Source organism: Salvelinus namaycush, chromosome 17, assembly GCF_016432855.1.
Source record: "Salvelinus namaycush isolate Seneca chromosome 17, SaNama_1.0, whole genome shotgun sequence".
NCBI classification, from domain to species: domain Eukaryota; kingdom Metazoa; phylum Chordata; class Actinopteri; order Salmoniformes; family Salmonidae; genus Salvelinus; species Salvelinus namaycush.
In genome coordinates this window covers 26,993,487-27,011,396 of record NC_052323.1, presented here as the reverse complement: position 1 = coordinate 27,011,396, position 17,910 = coordinate 26,993,487, and the positions used below count along the sequence as shown (strand labels likewise).

At 45.1% G+C, this 17,910-nt stretch overlaps 1 protein-coding gene across 1 annotated transcript in view; it reads left to right on the top strand.

Annotated features, from left to right (window-relative positions):
- Nucleotides 1-17,910, top strand: part of LOC120062165 (probable E3 ubiquitin-protein ligase MID2) — a 96,487-nt gene that overhangs the window by 28,517 nt on the left and 50,060 nt on the right. Inside the window, exons 3-4 of the mRNA XM_039011971.1 lie at nucleotides 7,313-7,420; nucleotides 13,820-13,968. Coding sequence (XP_038867899.1) covers nucleotides 7,313-7,420; nucleotides 13,820-13,968 — 257 coding nt within the window. The remainder of the gene's footprint in view (nucleotides 1-7,312; nucleotides 7,421-13,819; nucleotides 13,969-17,910) is intronic.

Here is a 17,910-nt window from a genome sequence, read left to right as displayed (position 1 = left end):
GCCAGGTAGCCTATAGGCCTACTTCTAGGTGTAAATCAGGCCAGGTAGCCTATAGGCCTACTTCTATGTGTAAATCAGGCCAGGTAGCCTATAGGCCTACTTCTATGTGTAAATCAGGCCAGGTAGCCTATAGGCCTACTTCTATGTGTAAATCAGGCCAGGTAGCCTATAGGCCTACTTCTATGTGTAAATCAGGCCAGGTAGCCTATAGGCCTACTTCTAGGTGTAAATCAGGCCAGGTAGCCTATAGGCCTACTTCTAGGTGTAAATCAGGCCAGGTAGCCTATAGGCCATCTTCTAGGTGTAAATCAGGCCAGGTAGCCTATAGGCCTACTTCTAGGTGTAAATCAGGCCAGGTAGCCTATAGGCCTACTTCTAGGTGTAAATCAGGCCAGGTAGCCTATAGGCTCCGCAATGGATTAGTCTCAACCTCTGCAATGGATTAGACTCAACCTCTGCAATGGATTAGTCTCAACCTCTGCAATGGATTAGACTCAACCTCTGCAATGGATTAGTCTCAACCTCCGCAATGGATTAGTCTCAACCTCTGCAATGGATTAGTCTCAACCTCTGCAATGGATTAGTCTCAACCTCTGCAATGGATTAGTCTCAACCTCTGCAATGGATTAGTCTCAACCTCTGCAATGGATTAGACTCAACCTCTGCAATGGATTAGTCTCAACCTCTGCAATGGATTAGTCTCAACCTCCGCAATGGATTAGTCTCAACCTCTGCAATGGATTAGTCTCAACCTCCGCAATGGATTAGACTCAACCTCTGCAATGGATTAGTCTCAACCTCTGCAATGGATTAGACTCAACCTCCGCAATGGATTAGTCTCAACCTCCGCAATGGATTAGACTCAACCTCCGCAATGGATTAGTCTCAACCTCTGCAATGGATTAGACTCAACCTCCGCAATGGATTAGACTCAACCTCCGCAATGGATTAGTCTCAACCTCTGCAATGGATTAGTCTCAACCTCCACAATGGATTAGTCTCAACCTCTGCAATGGATTAGTCTCAACCTCCACAATGGATTAGACTCAACCTCCGCAATGGATTAGTCTCAACCTCCACAATGGATTAGACTCAACCTCCGCAATGGATTAGTCTCAACCTCCACAATGGATTAGACTCAACCTCCGCAATGGATTAGTCTCAACCTCCACAATGGATTAGACTCAACCTCTGCAATGGATTAGACTCAACCTCTGCAATGGATTAGTCTCAACCTCCGCAATGGATTAGACTCAACCTCCGCAATGGATTAGTCTCAACCTCTGCAATGGATTAGTCTCAACCTCCACAATGGATTAGACTCAACCTCCGCAATGAAGGTTGAGACTAAATTCAATTGATTGGCACACACCTGTCTATATAAGGTCCCACAGTTGACAGTGGATGTCAGAACAAAAGCCATGAGGTGGAAGGAATTGTACCTAGAGCTCTGAGACAGGAACGCTCCCCATCCAACCCGACAGAGCTTGAGAGGATCTGCAGAGAAGAATGGAAGAAACTCCCCAGATACAGGTGTGCCAAGCATGTAGCGTCATACCCAAGAAGAGTCGAGGCTGTAATCGCTGCCAAAGTTGCTACAACAAAGTACTGAGTAAAGAGTCTGAATACTTACAGTTGAAGTCGGAAGTTTACATACACCTTAGCCAAATACATTTACAGTTTTTCACAATTCCTGACATTTAATCCGAGTAAACATTCCCTGTCTTAGGTCAGTTAGGATCACCACTTTATTTTAAGAATGTGAAATGTCAGAATAATAGTAGAGAGAATTATTTATTTCAGCTTTTTTTTCTTTCGTCACATTCCCAGTGGGTCAGAGGTTAACATACACTCAATTAGTATTTGGAAGCATTGCCTTTAAATTGTTTAACTTGGGTCAAACATTGCAGGTAGCCTTCCACAGGCTTCACACAATAAGTTGGGTGAATTTTGGCCCACTCCTCCTGACAGAGCTGGTGTAACTGAGTCAGGTTTGTAGGCCTCCTTGCTTGCACATGCTTTTTCAGTTCTGCCCACACATTTTCTATAGGATTGAGGTCAGGGCTTTGTGATGGCCACTCCAATACCTTGACTTTGTTATCCTTAAGCCATTTTGTCACAACTTTGGAAGTATAATTGGGGTCATTGTTCATTTAGACCCATTTGTGACCAGCTTTAACTTCCTGACTGATGTCTTGAGATGTTGCTTCAATATATCCACATCATTTTTCTGCCTCATGATGCCTATTTTGTGAAGTGCACCAGTCCCTCCAGTAGCAAAGCACCCCCAAAACATGATGCTGCCGACCGAACTGTTTCGGTCGTTATCTTTGTTAATTTTGTTATTTCAGTGTTCATTAAATAAATATGGACACGTACCACGCTGCACCTTGCTCCTCTCCTTCCAACAGCCGTTACAGATGTATCCCTGGTTCAGATGATGATAATGTATCCCTGGTTCAGATGATAATGATATGTATCCCTGGTTCAGATGATAATGATGTGTATCCCTGGTTCAGATGATAATGATGTATCCCTGGTTCAGATGATAATAATATATCCCTGGTTCAGATGATAATGATATATCCCTGGTTCAGATGATAATGATGTATCCCTGGTTCAGATGATAATGATGTATCCCTGGTTCAGATGATAATGATGTATCCCTGGTTCAGATGATAATGATATATCCCTGGTTCAGATGATAATAATATATCCCTGGTTCAGATGATGATAATGTATCCCTGGTTCAGATGATAATAATGTATCCCTGGTTCAGATGATAATAATGTATCCCTGGTTCAGATGATAATAATGTATCCCTGGTTCAGATGATAATAATGTATCCCTGGTTCAGATGATAATAATATATCCCTGGTTCAGATGATAATAATGTATCCCTGGTTCAGATGATGATAATATATCCCTGGTTCAGATGATAATAATGTATCCCTGGTTCAGATGATAATAATATATCCCTGGTTCAGATAATAATAATGTATCCCTGGTTCAGATGATAATAATATATCCCTGGTTCAGATGATAATGATATATCCCTGGTTCAGATGATAATGATATATCCCTGGTTCAGATGATGATAATATATCCCTGGTTCAGATGATGATAATGTATCCCTGGTTCAGATGATAATAATATATCCCTGGTTCAGATGATGATAATGTATCCCTGGTTCAGATGATAATAATGTATCCCTGGTTCAGATGATAATAATGTATCCCTGGTTCAGATGATAATAATATATCCCTGGTTCAGATGATAATGATGTATCCCTGGTTCAGATGATAATAATATATCCCTGGTTCAGATGATAATAATATATCCCTGGTTCAGATGATGATAATGTATCCCTGGTTCAGATGATAATATATCCCTGGTTCAGATGATAATAATATATCCCTGGTTCAGATGATAATGATATATCCCTGGTTCAGATGATAATAATATATCCCTGGTTCAGATGATAATAATATATCCCTGGTTCAGATGATGATAATGTATCCCTGGTTCAGATGATAATAATATATCCCTGGTTCAGATGATAATGATATATCCCTGGTTCAGATGATAATAATATATCCCTGGTTCAGATGATGATAATGTATCCCTGGTTCAGATGATAATAATATATCCCTGGTTCAGATGATAATAATGTATCCCTGGTTCAGATGATAATAATATATCCCTGGTTCAGATGATAATGATATATCCCTGGTTCAGATGATGATAATATATCCCTGGTTCAGATGATAATAATGTATCCCTGGTTCAGATGATAATGATATATCCCTGGTTCAGATGATAATAATGTATCCCTGGTTCAGATGATAATGATGTATCCCTGGTTCAGATGATAATAATATATCCCTGGTTCAGATGATAATGATGTATCCCTGGTTCAGATGATAATAATATATCCCTGGTTCAGATGATAATAATGTATCCCTGGTTCAGATGATGATAATGTATCCCTGGTTCAGATGATGATAATGTATCCCTGGTTCAGATGATAATAATGTATCCCTGGTTCAGATGATAATAATGTATCCCTGGTTCAGATGATGATAATGTATCCCTGGTTCAGATGATAATAATGTATCCCTGGTTCAGATGATAATAATGTATCCCTGGTTCAGATGATAATAATATATCCCTGGTTCAGATGATAATGATGTATCCCTGGTTCAGATGATAATAATATATCCCTGGTTCAGATGATAATAATATATCCCTGGTTCAGATGATGATAATGTATCCCTGGTTCAGATGATAATATATCCCTGGTTCAGATGATAATAATATATCCCTTGTTCAGATGATAATGATATATCCCTGGTTCAGATGATAATAATATATCCCTGGTTCAGATGATAATAATATATCCCTGGTTCAGATGATGATAATGTATCCCTGGTTCAGATGATAATAATATATCCCTGGTTCAGATGATAATGATATATCCCTGGTTCAGATGATAATAATATATCCCTGGTTCAGATGATGATAATGTATCCCTGGTTCAGATGATAATAATATATCCCTGGTTCAGATGATAATAATGTATCCCTGGTTCAGATGATAATAATATATCCCTGGTTCAGATGATAATGATATATCCCTGGTTCAGATGATGATAATATATCCCTGGTTCAGATGATAATAATGTATCCCTGGTTCAGATGATAATGATATATCCCTGGTTCAGATGATAATAATGTATCCCTGGTTCAGATGATAATGATGTATCCCTGGTTCAGATGATAATAATATATCCCTGGTTCAGATGATAATGATGTGTATCCCTGGTTCAGATGATAATAATATATCCCTGGTTCAGATGATAATGATGTATCCCTGGTTCAGATAATAATAATGTATCCCTGGTTCAGATGATAATAATATATCCCTGGTTCAGATGATAATAATATATCCCTGGTTCAGATGATGATAATGTATCCCTGGTTCAGATGATAATAATATATCCCTGGTTCAGATGATAATGATATATCCCTGGTTCAGATGATGATAATGTATCCCTGGTTCAGATGATAATAATGTATCCCTGGTTCAGATGATAATAATATATCCCTGGTTCAGATGATAATAATATATCCCTGGTTCAGATGATAATAATGTATCCCTGGTTCAGATGATAATGATATATCCCTGGTTCAGATGATGATAATGTATCCCTGGTTCAGATGATAATAATATATCCCTGGTTCAGATGATAATGATGTGTATCCCTGGTTCAGATGATAATAATGTATCCCTGGTTCAGATGATAATAATATATCCCTGGTTCAGATGATAATGATGTGTATCCCTGGTTCAGATGATAATGATATATCCCTGGTTCAGATGATAATAATGTATCCCTGGTTCAGATGATGATAATGTATCCCTGGTTCAGATGATAATAATATATCCCTGGTTCAGATGATAATGATGTGTATCCCTGGTTCAGATGATAATGATATATCCCTGGTTCAGATGATAATAATATATCCCTGGTTCAGATGATGATAATGTATCCCTGGTTCAGATGATGATAATGTATCCCTGGTTCAGATGATGATAATGTATCCCTGGTTCAGTGTTTCAGTGGGGTTTAGGCAGTAGGATGAGATTTGGTGACACAGGGAGAGAAGATTATTCTGCCTAGTGGATCTGCGTGGTGAATCTGCCATGTTGCTGTGCAGTGATCCACAGTTTTGTTGGAGCATTGCGTCCATCCTTGTTAATTACCAACCTCCGTTAATAAGATGCCTCTTATGGAATTAATGGGGTTTGTGTGTGTGTTTGTGATTAACAAATTTAAGTGGATCTAACTGCTATAATGAGCTTTGTGGAGTGATGATCAGTGTTCGGGGGTGTTATGTATCCATGGTGAACAGTTTTAGACTCTGCAGTTTGATACAGAGTCACAACCCTGTATAATGAGAAAATCCTCTTTTTAAAAGTTCACAGAATATCACATTCTAATCATACATTTATAACGATTCTGTCAAAAGAAATCATGTTTAGACCTGAACATGTGTTACCAAAAACCGCAGATGACAAATTAACTTTCTACCTGGAGCTTGGGTGAAGTCTCGTCTATCACTGAACAGTGTTGTGTTGACCTGAACTCTGTGTAAGTGTTTGTGTTGGCCAGCGTATTAAAGCCTTTTCTCAGGTGAACACAGCCGTTGACGAGGTCTCAGCTACAGTGTTGTTGATCTGAACCCTGTGTAAGTGTTTGTGTTGGCCAGCGTATTAAAGCCTTTTCTCAGGTGAACACAGCCTGTTGACGAGGTCTCAGCTACAGTGTTGTTGATCTGAACCCTGTGTAAGTGTTTGTGTTGGCCAGCGTATTAAAGCCTTTTCTCAGGTGAACACAGCCTGTTGACGAGGTCTCAGCTACAGTGTTGTTGATCTGAACCCTGTGTAAGTGTTTGTGTTGGCCAGCGTATTAAAGCCTTTTCTCAGGTGAACACAGCCTGTTGACGAGGTCTCAGCTACAGTGTTGTTGATCTGAACCCTGTGTAAGTGTTTGTGTTGGCCAGCGTATTAAAGCCTTTTCTCAGGTGAACACAGCCTGTTGACGAGGTCTCAGCTACAGTGTTGTTGATCTGAACCCTGTGTAAGTGTTTGTGTTGGCCAGCGTATTAAAGCCTTTTCTCAGGTGAACACAGCCTGTTGACGAGGTCTCAGCTACAGTGTTGTTGTTGTTGATCTAAACTCTGTAAGTGTTTGTGTTGGCCAGCGTATTAAAGCCTACCTCAGGTGAACACAGCCGTTGACGAGGTCTCAGCTACAGTGTTGTTGTTGTTGATCTAAACTCTGTAAGTGTTTGTGTTGGCCAGCGTATTAAATCCTACCTCAGGTGAACACAGCCTGTTGACGAGGTCTCAGCTACAGTGTTGTTGTTGTTGATCTAAACTCTGTAAGTGTTTGTGTTGGCCAGCGATTTAAAGCCTACCTCAGGTGAACACAGCCGTTGACGAGGTCTCAGCTACAGTGTTGTTGTTGTTGATCTAAACTCTGTAAGTGTTTGTGTTGGCCAGCGATTTAAAGCCTACCTCAGGTGAACACAGCCGTTGACGAGGTCTCAGCTACAGTGTTGTTGTTGTTGATCTGAACCCTGTGTAAGTGTTTGTGTTGGCCAGCGTATTAAAGCCTTTTCTCAGGTGAACACAGCCTGTTGACGAGGTCTCAGCTACAGTGTTGTGGCTGTTGTTGTTATTTTTTAAACCCTGTGTTAGTGTTTGTTTGGACACCGTGTTAAAGTGTGCTATGCTTCGGTCCCCAGGTGAACACAGCGATGCACGAAGCCAAGCTAGTGGAGGAGTGTGATGAGCTTGTAGAGATCATACGCCAGAGGAAACAGATCATCGCTGTCAAGATCAAGGAGTCCAAGGTACAGTAGTCTTCTACACACTAACCCTTAATACTATACTGGACCCCTATGGTCCAAGGTACTGTAGTCTTCTACACACTAACCCTTAATACTATACTGGACCCCTATGGTCCAAGGTACTGTAGTCTTCTACACACTAACCCTTAATACTATACTGGACCCCTATGGTCCAAGGGACTGTAGTCTTCTACACACTAACCCTTAATACTATACTGGACCCCTATGGTCCAAGGGACTGTAGTCTTCTACACACTAACCCTTAATACTATACTGGACCCCTATGGTCCAAGGGACTGTAGTCTTCTACACACTAACCCTTAATACTATACTGGACCCCTATGGTCCAAGGTACTGTAGTCTTCTACACACTAACCCTTAATACTATACTGGACCCCTATGGTCCAAGGGACTGTAGTCTTCTACACACTAACCCTTAATACTATACTGGACCCCTATGGTCCAAGGGACTGTAGTCTTCTACACACTAACCCTTAATACTATACTGGACCCCTATGGTCCAAGGTACTGTAGGCTTCTACACACTAACCCTTAATACTATACTGGACCCCTATGGTCCAAGGGACGGTACTCCCTGGCTGCGTCTCCTACCATACTCTTCCACTGGCTGTGTCTCAAACCATACTCTTCCACTGGCTGCGTCTCAAACCATACTCTTCCACTGGCTGCGTCTCAAACCATACTCTTCCACTGGCTGCGTCTCAAACCATACTCTTCCACTGGCTGCGTCTCCTACCATACTCTTCCACTGGCTGCGTCTCCTACCATACTCTTCCACTGGCTGCGTCTCCTACCATACTCTTCCACTGGCTGCGTCTCCTACCATACTCTTCCACTGGCTGCGTCTCCTACCATACTCTTCCACTGGCTGCGTCTCCTACCATACTCTTCCACTGGCTGCGTCTCAAACCATACTCTTCCACTGGCTGCGTCTCCTACCATACTCTTCCACTGGCTGTGTCTCCTACCATACTCTTCCACTGGCTGTGACTCCTACCATACTCTTCCACTGGCTGCGTCTCCTACCATACTCTTCCACTGGCTGTGTCTCCTACCATACTCTTCCACTGGCTGCGTCTCCTACCATACTCTTCCACTGGCTGTGTCTCCTACCATACTCTTCCACTGGCTGCGTCTCAAACCATACTCTTCCACTGGCTGCGTCTCCTAACATACTCTTCCACTGGCTGCGTCTCCTACCATACTCTTCCACTGGCTGTGTCTCCTACCATACTCTTCCACTGGCTGCGTCTCAAACCATACTCTTCCACTGGCTGCGTCTCCTACCATACTCTTCCACTGGCTGCGTCTCAAACCATACTCTTCCACTGGCTGCGTCTCAAACCATACTCTTCCACTGGCTGCGTCTCCTACCATACTCTTCCACTGGCTGCGTCTCAAACCATACTCTTCCACTGGCTGCGTCTCAAACCATACTCTTCCACTGGCTGCGTCTCCTACCATACTCTTCCACTGGCTGCGTCTCCTACCATACTCTTCCACTGGCTGCGTCTCATACCATACTCTTCCACTGGCTGCGTCTCAAACCATACTCTTCCACTGGGTGCATCAGAAGTTACACCCTATTCACTATAGTAGTCTTCAAAACGGGCAGTTTGTTTACCATTTTCAAAGAGGTTTCGATAGAAGAAGTGAGCGGTGTCTCCAGTCTCTCCTACTACACATGTTAAAAGCTGGATCTAATGTGCGTGCCAGCCTGTCAGAGTCACGGAGACGTCGTAGGTGACAGTTAAAACACTGCATTCACAACGTGTCACTGCAACTGCCACAGTGAGAGAGGGAAGGGGGACTTGTCACACAGCCTGTCACGACACTCCATGGGTGACATCAGAAAAACTGAAGATTGCGAGGTGTCGTCTGAGTTTGCAGAAGAAGCATATTTCTTGAGAACATAACTTTTCCCTTTGTCGCAGCTCTGAGTTTAATAGTGACAGACGTACAGTCATGTGATAGGTCTATGGCACGCATCTACAGAGAATGGAGAGATAGAGGACAACAGGAAGAAGGAAGAAGAAGGGGTGCAGAGGACATGGGAAGGGTGAGAAAAGGAGGGTGAAGTGGAGAGGAGAGGAGAGGAGAGGAGAGGAGAGGAGGGGAGGGGAGGGGAGAAGAGAGGATAGGAGAGGAGAGGAGAGGAGAGGAGAGGAGAGGAGAGGAGAGGAGAGGAGAGGAGAGGAGAGGAGAGGAGGGGAGGGGAGGGGAGGGGAGAGGAGAGGAGAGGAGAGGAGAGGAGAGGAGAGGAGAGGAGAGGAGAGGAGAGGAGAGGAGAGGAGAGGAGAGGAGAGGAGAGGAGAGGAGAGGAGAGGAGAGGAGAGGAGAGGAGAGGAGATGGGCAGGTTGAGGAAAGGAGATGAAGATGGAGAAGTGTAACGATCAAAAAAGAGAGGAGAGGAATGGACAATGGAGAGGAGACTGAACCATCTGGATTATAGAGGGTCCATAGGGTCCAGGATAAGTAGTGAACTACGGAACAGGGTGTATGGAACAGGGTGTATGGAACAGGGTGTATGGAAAAGGGTGTATGAAACAGGGTGTATGGAACAGGGTGTATGGAACAGGGTGAATGGAACAGGGTGTATGAAACAGGGTGTATGGAACAGGGTGTATGGAACAGGGTGAATGGAACAGGGTGAATGGAACAGGGTAAATGGAACAGGGTGAATGGAACATGGTGTATGGAACAGGGTGTATGGAACAGGGTGAATGGAACAGGGTGAATGGAACAGGGTGTATGGAACAGGGTGTATGGAACAGGGTGAATGGAACAGGGTGAATGGAACAGGGTGTATGGAACAGGGTGTATGAAACAGGGTGAATGGAACAGGGTGTATGGAACAGGGTGTATGGAACAGGGTGCCATTTGGGACGCAGCTCTAGAATGTTGCCCCAGCTCGTGTTCTGAGATTTAGATTAATTAAATTATTTACACTAAATGCAGCAATTCAAAATGAGACAAAGACAAGACAGCGAGGCACACACGCTCTCTCTATCTTTCTCTCTCGCTTTCTCTCACTCTCTCTCTCTTCCTAACTTTCTCTCTCTCTCTCTCTCTCTCTCTCTCTCTCTCTCTCTCTCTCTCTCTCTCTCTCTGCCTCTCTGCCTCTCTGTCTCTTTCTCTTTCTCTCTCTCCCTGTCTCCCTCTCTCTCTCGCTCTCTTTCTTTCTTTCTGAATTTCTCTCTCTTTCTCGCTCTCTGTCTCTCTCGCTCTCTGTCTCTCTCTCATTCTTTCTCTCCCTCTCTCACTTTTTTTCTCTCTCTCTCTCTTCCTAACTCTTTCTCTCTCTCTTTCTCTCTCTCGATCTCTCTCTCTCTCTCTCTCACTTTCTTTCTCTCCCTCTCTCTCTCACTTTCTTTCTCTCCCTCTCTCTATCTCTCTCGCTCTCTGTCTCTCTCTCTTTCTTTCTCTCCATCTCTCACTTTTTCTCTCTTTCTTTCTGTCTCTCTCTTTCTCCCTCCCTCTCTCTTCCTCTCTCTCTCTCTCTCTCACTCTCTTTTTCTGTCTGTCTCTCTCTGTCTCTTTCTCTCTCTCTCTTTCTTTCTCTCTCTCTAAACCACCATCATCATTATATAATGTAAATCCTTCATGTTGGTTGTAAAACACAGTCATCATTGTATGCTGTAAACCCTTCCAGTGGTACTAGTAATGAATCAAAACAGGTTCAATTCTTAGATGTTTAGTTTAACATGGAATGTTTTCTGTCCTCATACGTTGTCAGAATTTGTATCTTATGTTGCGTAAACTAACCAGTGACATTTAAAAAGCATATTGTATTTAATACCAGTAACTGAGAATGCCTTTGTATTACAGAAGCAAATGAAATTCCTCAAATCCTCAACATTTTGCTCTGACGAGAGAGAATTAAATCAAGCTAATTCAATGTGTCACATCGGAGCCAGGGATGGAATGAAGATAAATAGATTATGTAGAATGTAGAATTAGAATTTAGAATGTTAGAATGATGTTATGCCAGTCATCATCCCTGAGGGAATTATAACACAGCTGTCTATAGTGTGATTATTCCCTCTCCATATAGTGCCTTCCTCTCTCAGGGTGTGGGACTGTAGCTTATGATGAAACAGACAGACAGACAGACAGACAGACAGACAGACAGACAGACAGACAGACAGACAGACAGACAGACAGACAGACAGACAGACAGACAGACAGACAGACAGACAGAGAGGCTGACTGAGAGGCTGACTGAGAGGCTGACTGACTGACAGAGGCTGACTGACTGACAGAGGCAGACTGACTGACAGACAGAGGCAGACTGACTGACTGAGAGGCAGACTGACTGACTGAGAGGCAGACTGACTGACTGAGAGGCAGACTGACTGAGAGGCTGACTGACTGACTGAGAGGCTGACTGACTGACTGAGAGGCTGACTGACTGACTGAGAGGCTGACTGACTGACTGAGAGGCTGACTGACTGACTGAGAGGCAGACTGACTGACTGAGAGGCAGACTGACTGACTGAGAGGCAGACTGACTGACTGAGAGGCAGACTGACTGACTGAGAGGCTGACTGACTGACTGAGAGGCTGACTGACTGACAGAGGCAGACTGACTGACTGACAGAGGCAGACTGACTGACTGACAGAGGCAGACTGACTGACTGACAGAGGCAGACTGACTGACTGACAGAGGCAGACTGACTGACTGACAGAGGCAGACTGACTGACTGAGAGGCAGACTGACTGACTGAGAGGCTGACTGACTGACTGACTGAGAGGCTGACTGACTGACTGACTGAGAGGCAGACTGACTGACTGACTGACTGACTGAGAGACTGACTGACTGACTGAGAGACTGACTGAGAGACTGACTGACTGAGAGACTGACTGACTGACTGACTGACTGACTGACTGACTGACTGACTGAGAGACAGACTGACTGACTGACTGACTGACTGACTGACTGAGAGACAGACTGACTGACTGACTGACTGACTGACAGAGAGGCAGACTGACTGACAGAGAGGCAGACTGACTGACAGAGAGGCAGACTGACTGACAGAGAGGCAGACTGACTGACAGAGAGGCAGACCGACAGACTGACTGACTGACAGAGAGGCAGACTGACTGACTGACAGAGGCAGACTGACTGACTGAGAGGCAGACTGACTGACTGAGAGGCAGACTGACTGACTGAGAGGCTGACTGACTGACTGACTGACTGACTGACTGAGAGACTGACTGACTGACTGAGAGACTGACTGAGAGACTGACTGACTGAGAGACTGACTGACTGACTGACTGAGAGACAGACTGACTGACTGACTGAGAGACAGACTGACTGACTGACTGACTGACAGAGAGGCAGACTGACTGACAGAGAGGCAGACTGACTGACAGAGAGGCAGACTGACTGACAGAGAGGCAGACCGACAGACTGACTGACTGACAGAGAGGCAGACTGACAGACTGACTGACTGACAGAGAGGCAGACTGACAGAGGCAGACTGACAGAGGCAGACTGACAGACTGAGAGGCAGACTGACAGACTGAGAGGCAGACTGACTGACAGAGAGGCAGACTGACTGACAGAGAGGCAGACTGACAGACTGACAGAGACACAGACAGAGACACAGACTTTGTTTTTGCAGACCACACAATGAAATCCAGGATATTTGGCCCTCTGTTTTGAACGTCACCTCCGTAACTGAGACAACATGACCAGCTGTTGTTTTAACAAACACACATGCTGACCACGTGAAAACATTCCTCAAGTCTTATTATGATAATACAGTAGAAAACAATAGATGTGTGTTATATCCTCTTCTGTTGTGCAATGTGTCCACAATAGAATGACATAGATTATCAGCAATATGTCCACAATAGAATTATATAGATTATCAGCAATGTGTCCACAATAGAATTATATAGATTATCAGCAATGTGTCCACAATAGAATTATATAGATTATCAGCAATGTGTCCACAATAGAATTATATAGATTATCAGCAATGTGTCCACAATAGAATGATATAGATTATCAGCAATGTGTCCACAATAGAATGATATAGATTATCAGCAATGTGTCCACAATAGAATTATATAGATTATCAGCAATGTGTCCACAATAGAATGATATAGATTATCAGCAATGTGTCCACAATAGAATGATATAGATTATCAGATGCCCTCCTAATACTCTGCCCAGTATCCAAACCCTCCTGACCTCTATCTCCTCTGTCATTGTGTGTGTGTGTGCTTGCGCGTTTGCGTGTGTGTTATGTGTGTGTGTGTGTGTGTGTGTGTGTGTGTGTGTGTGTGTGTGTGTGTGTGTGTGTGTGTGTGTGTGTGTCTGTGTCTGTGTCTGTGTGTGTGTGTGTGTGTGTGTGTGTTACCTGTCTCAGGTGATGAAGCTGCGAAAGCTGGCCCAGCAGATGGCTAACTGCAGACAGTGTCTGGAACGTTCCGGAGCCCTCATCACCCAGGCAGAACACAGCCTGAAGGAGAACGACCACGCTCGCTTCCTACAGACCGCCAGGAACGTGGCCGAGAGGTGAGACAGACATCCCTCCCCCTTGAAGTCATCCTTAACCTCCACATCCTTCCCCCTTGAAATCATCCTTAACCTCCCCATCCCTCCCCCTTGAAGTCATCCTTAACCTCCCCATCCCTCCCCCTTGAAATCATCCTTAACCTCCCCATCCCAACCCCCTTGAAATCATCCTTAACCTCCCCATCCCTCCCCCTTGAAATCCTCCTTAACCTCCACATCCCTCCCCCTTGAAATCATCCTTAACCTCCCTATCCCTCCCCCTTGAAATCATCCTTAACCTCCACATCCTTCCCCCTTGAAATCATCCTTAACCTCCCCATTCTTCCCCCTTGAAATCATCCTTAACCTCCCCATTCTTCCCCCTTGAAATCATCCTTAACCTACCCATACTTCCCCCTTGAAATCATCCTTAACCTCCCCATTCTTCCCCCTTGAAATCATCCTTAACCTCCCCATTCTTCCCCCTTGAAATCATCCTTAACCTCCCCATACTTCCCCCTTGAAATCATCCTTAACCTCCACATTCTTCCCCCTTGAAATCATCCTTAACCTCCCAATTCTTCCCCCTTGAAATCATCCTTAACCTCCCCATACTTCCCCCTTGAAATCATCCTTAACCTCCCCATTCTTCCCCCTTGAAATCATCCTTAACCTCCCCATCCTTCCCCCTTGAAATCATCCTTAACCTCCCCATTCTTCCCCCTTGAAATCATCCTTAACCTCCCCATACTTCCCCCTTGAAATCATCCTTAACCTCCCAATTCTTCCCCCTTGAAATCATCCTTAACCTCCCCATACTTCCCCCTTGAAATCATCCTTAACCTCCCCATTCTTCCCCCTTGAAATCATCCTTAACCTCCCCATCCTTCCCCCTTGAAATCATCCTTAACCTCCCCATTCTTCCCCCTTGAAATCATCCTTAACCTCCCCATCCTTCCCCCTTGAAATCATAATTTACTTCCCCTGCCAGACCCCTATAGCTAGCCAGCAGGAAGGTGGCCAAGAGGTGAGACAGACATCCCTCCCCCTGCCATCTCTCTCTCACCCCTGACATCCTCCCGAGACCTCTCTTCCTGTAACTCCCCCATGTCCTGCCAGTCTTCCCGTCTGCCTCACCCCAGTAGCCAGGCGAGTGGTAAAGAGATGAGACATCCCTCACTCCATAGGCCTCCCCCTTGCCTTACCCCAGCCCATCCTTATCCTGTGTTAGAGGTCTTCACGGATCCACCTGTACCCGAATACACGAGACCTGAGCTAAATAATGCCATGGGTCTGGGTCTGATTGTTATGGCTCTTAGGTCTATATCATTTTAACTGACTTGTCCGAACACGACTGCTGCAGTAGAGAGAGAGAGATATTGTATTAATTTATGCTGCTGCTCTTGCTTTTCACCAGAGTGGAGCGTGACGCCTGTAGCTTGTTGCTGTTGGCCAATCAGAAGTCCTCAAAGCAGCAATAGGCTACAGTCCTAGACTCACAGTGTTTGGGGGCAAAAAGTTAGGAGAGATCTAATCAATTAAAGAAGGAATTAAAATGATGGAATTAAAAGTTAAAGGAGAAGAATAGGCTACAACGACCAAGAGTCAAACAGGTAGGCTGCTACTTAATGTTCTGTTATTATTTGTAACTGTAGGATGAGGAAGCGTTTACTACACTGCAGCCTCAATTAGCGCTTGACTAGCTTCTCCTGGTTTGATGCGGTCAAGACAGGTACTATGTAATCATATTTGATGATAAATAACCTAGCTATGGCAGATATTAAGTCTACTATGGTGCGAGTTGGCTTGGTTGCTGTCTCTCTCTCCTCTCAGGCTTTATCAGCTCTGGCTAATAAAGTAGCTTAAAAAAATAATAATTCTGCTGCTTCCCTCGGGTCCGTTTGGAACAGGTCTCTATTTAAAAAAGATTATGCATATTGGGTCTGGGTAGGAAAGCCCCAAGTCCGTTTCGGAACCTGTGAAGACCTCTAACCTGTATTTATATCTGAGATGGGCTATGCGACTTTTGGAAGGCTTTTAACAGAGAGGGAAGGGCAATCAGAGCACATTCTGCAACTTGTTATTTCGGCTGGCCTCTACCGTTTCGAAGGCGTGTTATTTCGTCTGGCCTCTACCGTTTCGAAGGCTTGGTATTTCGGCTGGCCTCTACCGTTTCGAAGGCGTGTTAATTCGGCTGGCCTCTACCGTTTCGAAGGCGTGTTATTTCGGCTGGCCTCTACCGTTTCGAATGCGTGTTATTTCGGCTGGCCTCTACCGTTTCGAAGGCGTGTTATTTCGGCTGGCCTCTACCGTTTCGAAGGCGTGTTATTTCGTCTGGCCTCTACCGTTTCGAAGGCTTGGTATTTCGGCTGGCCTCTACCGTTTCGAAGGTGTGTTATTTCGGCTGGCCTCTACCGTTTCGAAGGCGTGTTATTTCGGCTGGCCTCTACCGTTTCGAATGCGTGTTATTTCGTCTGGCCTCTACCGTTTCGAAGGCGTGTTATTTCGGCTGGCCTCTACCGTTTCGAATGCGTGTTATTTCGGCTGGCCTCTACCGTTTCGAAGGCGTGTTATTTCGGCTGGCCTCTACCGTTTCGAAGGTGTGTTATTTCGGCTGGCCTCTACCGTTTCGAAGGCGTGTTATTTCGGCTGGCCTCTACCGTTTCGAATGCGTGTTATTTCGTCTGGCCTCTACCGTTTCGAATGCGTGTTATTTCGGCTGGCCTCTACCGTTTCGAAGGTGTGTTATTTCGGCTGGCCTCTACCGTTTCGAATGCGTGTTATTTCGGCTGGCCTCTACCGTTTCGAAGGCTTGGTATTTCGGCTGGCCTCTACCGTTTCGAAGGCTTGGTATTTCGGCTGGCCTCTACCGTTTCGAAGGCGTGTTATTTCGGCTGGCCTCTACCGTTTCGAAGGCGTGTTATTTCGTCTGGCCTCTACCGTTTCGAAGGTGTGTTATTTCGTCTGGCCTCTACCGTTTCGAAGGCGTGTTATTTCGGCTGGCCTCTACCGTTTCGAAGGCGTGTTATTTCGGCTGGCCTCTACCGTTTCGAATGCGTGTTATTTCGGCTGGCCTCTACCGTTTCGAATGCGTGTTATTTCGGCTGGCCTCTACCGTTTCGAAGGTGTGTTATTTCGTCTGGCCTCTACCGTTTCGAAGGTGTGTTATTTCGTCTGGCCTCTACCGTTTCGAAGGCGTGTTATTTCGGCTGGCCTCTACCGTTTCGAAGGCGTGTTATTTCGGCTGGACTCTACCGTTTCGAAGGCGTGTTATTTCGGCTGGCCTCTACCGTTTCGAAGGCGTGTTATTTCGGCTGGCCTCTACCGTTTAGAAGGCGTGTTATTTCGGCTGGCCTCTACCGTTTCGAAGGCGTGTTATTTCGGCTGGCCTCTACCGTTTTGAAGGTGTGTTATTTTGGCTGGCCTCTACCGTTTCGAAGGCGTGTTATTTCGGCTGGCCTCTACCGTTTCGAAGGCGTGTTATTTCGGCTGGCCTCTACCGTTTCGAAGGTGTGTTATTTCGGCTGGCCTCTAGCGTTTCGAAGGCGTGTTATTTCGGCTGGCCTCTACCGTTTTGAAGGCGTGTTATTTCGGCTGGCCTCTACCGTTTCGAAGGCGTGTTATTTCGGCTGGCCTCTACCGTTTTGAAGGTGTGTTATTTCGGCTGGCCTCTACCGTTTCGAAGGCGTGTTATTTCGGCTGGCCTCTACCGTTTCGAATGCGTGTTATTTCGGCTGGCCTCTACCGTTTCGAAGGCTTGGTATTTCGGCTGGCCTCTACCGTTTCGAAGGCTTGGTATTTCGGCTGGCCTCTACCGTTTCGAAGGCGTGTTATTTCGGCTGGCCTCTACCGTTTTGAAGGCGTGTTATTTCGTCTGGCCTCTACCGTTTCGAAGGTGTGTTATTTCGGCTGGCCTCTACCGTTTTGAAGGTGTGTTATTTCGGCTGGCCTCTACCGTTTCGA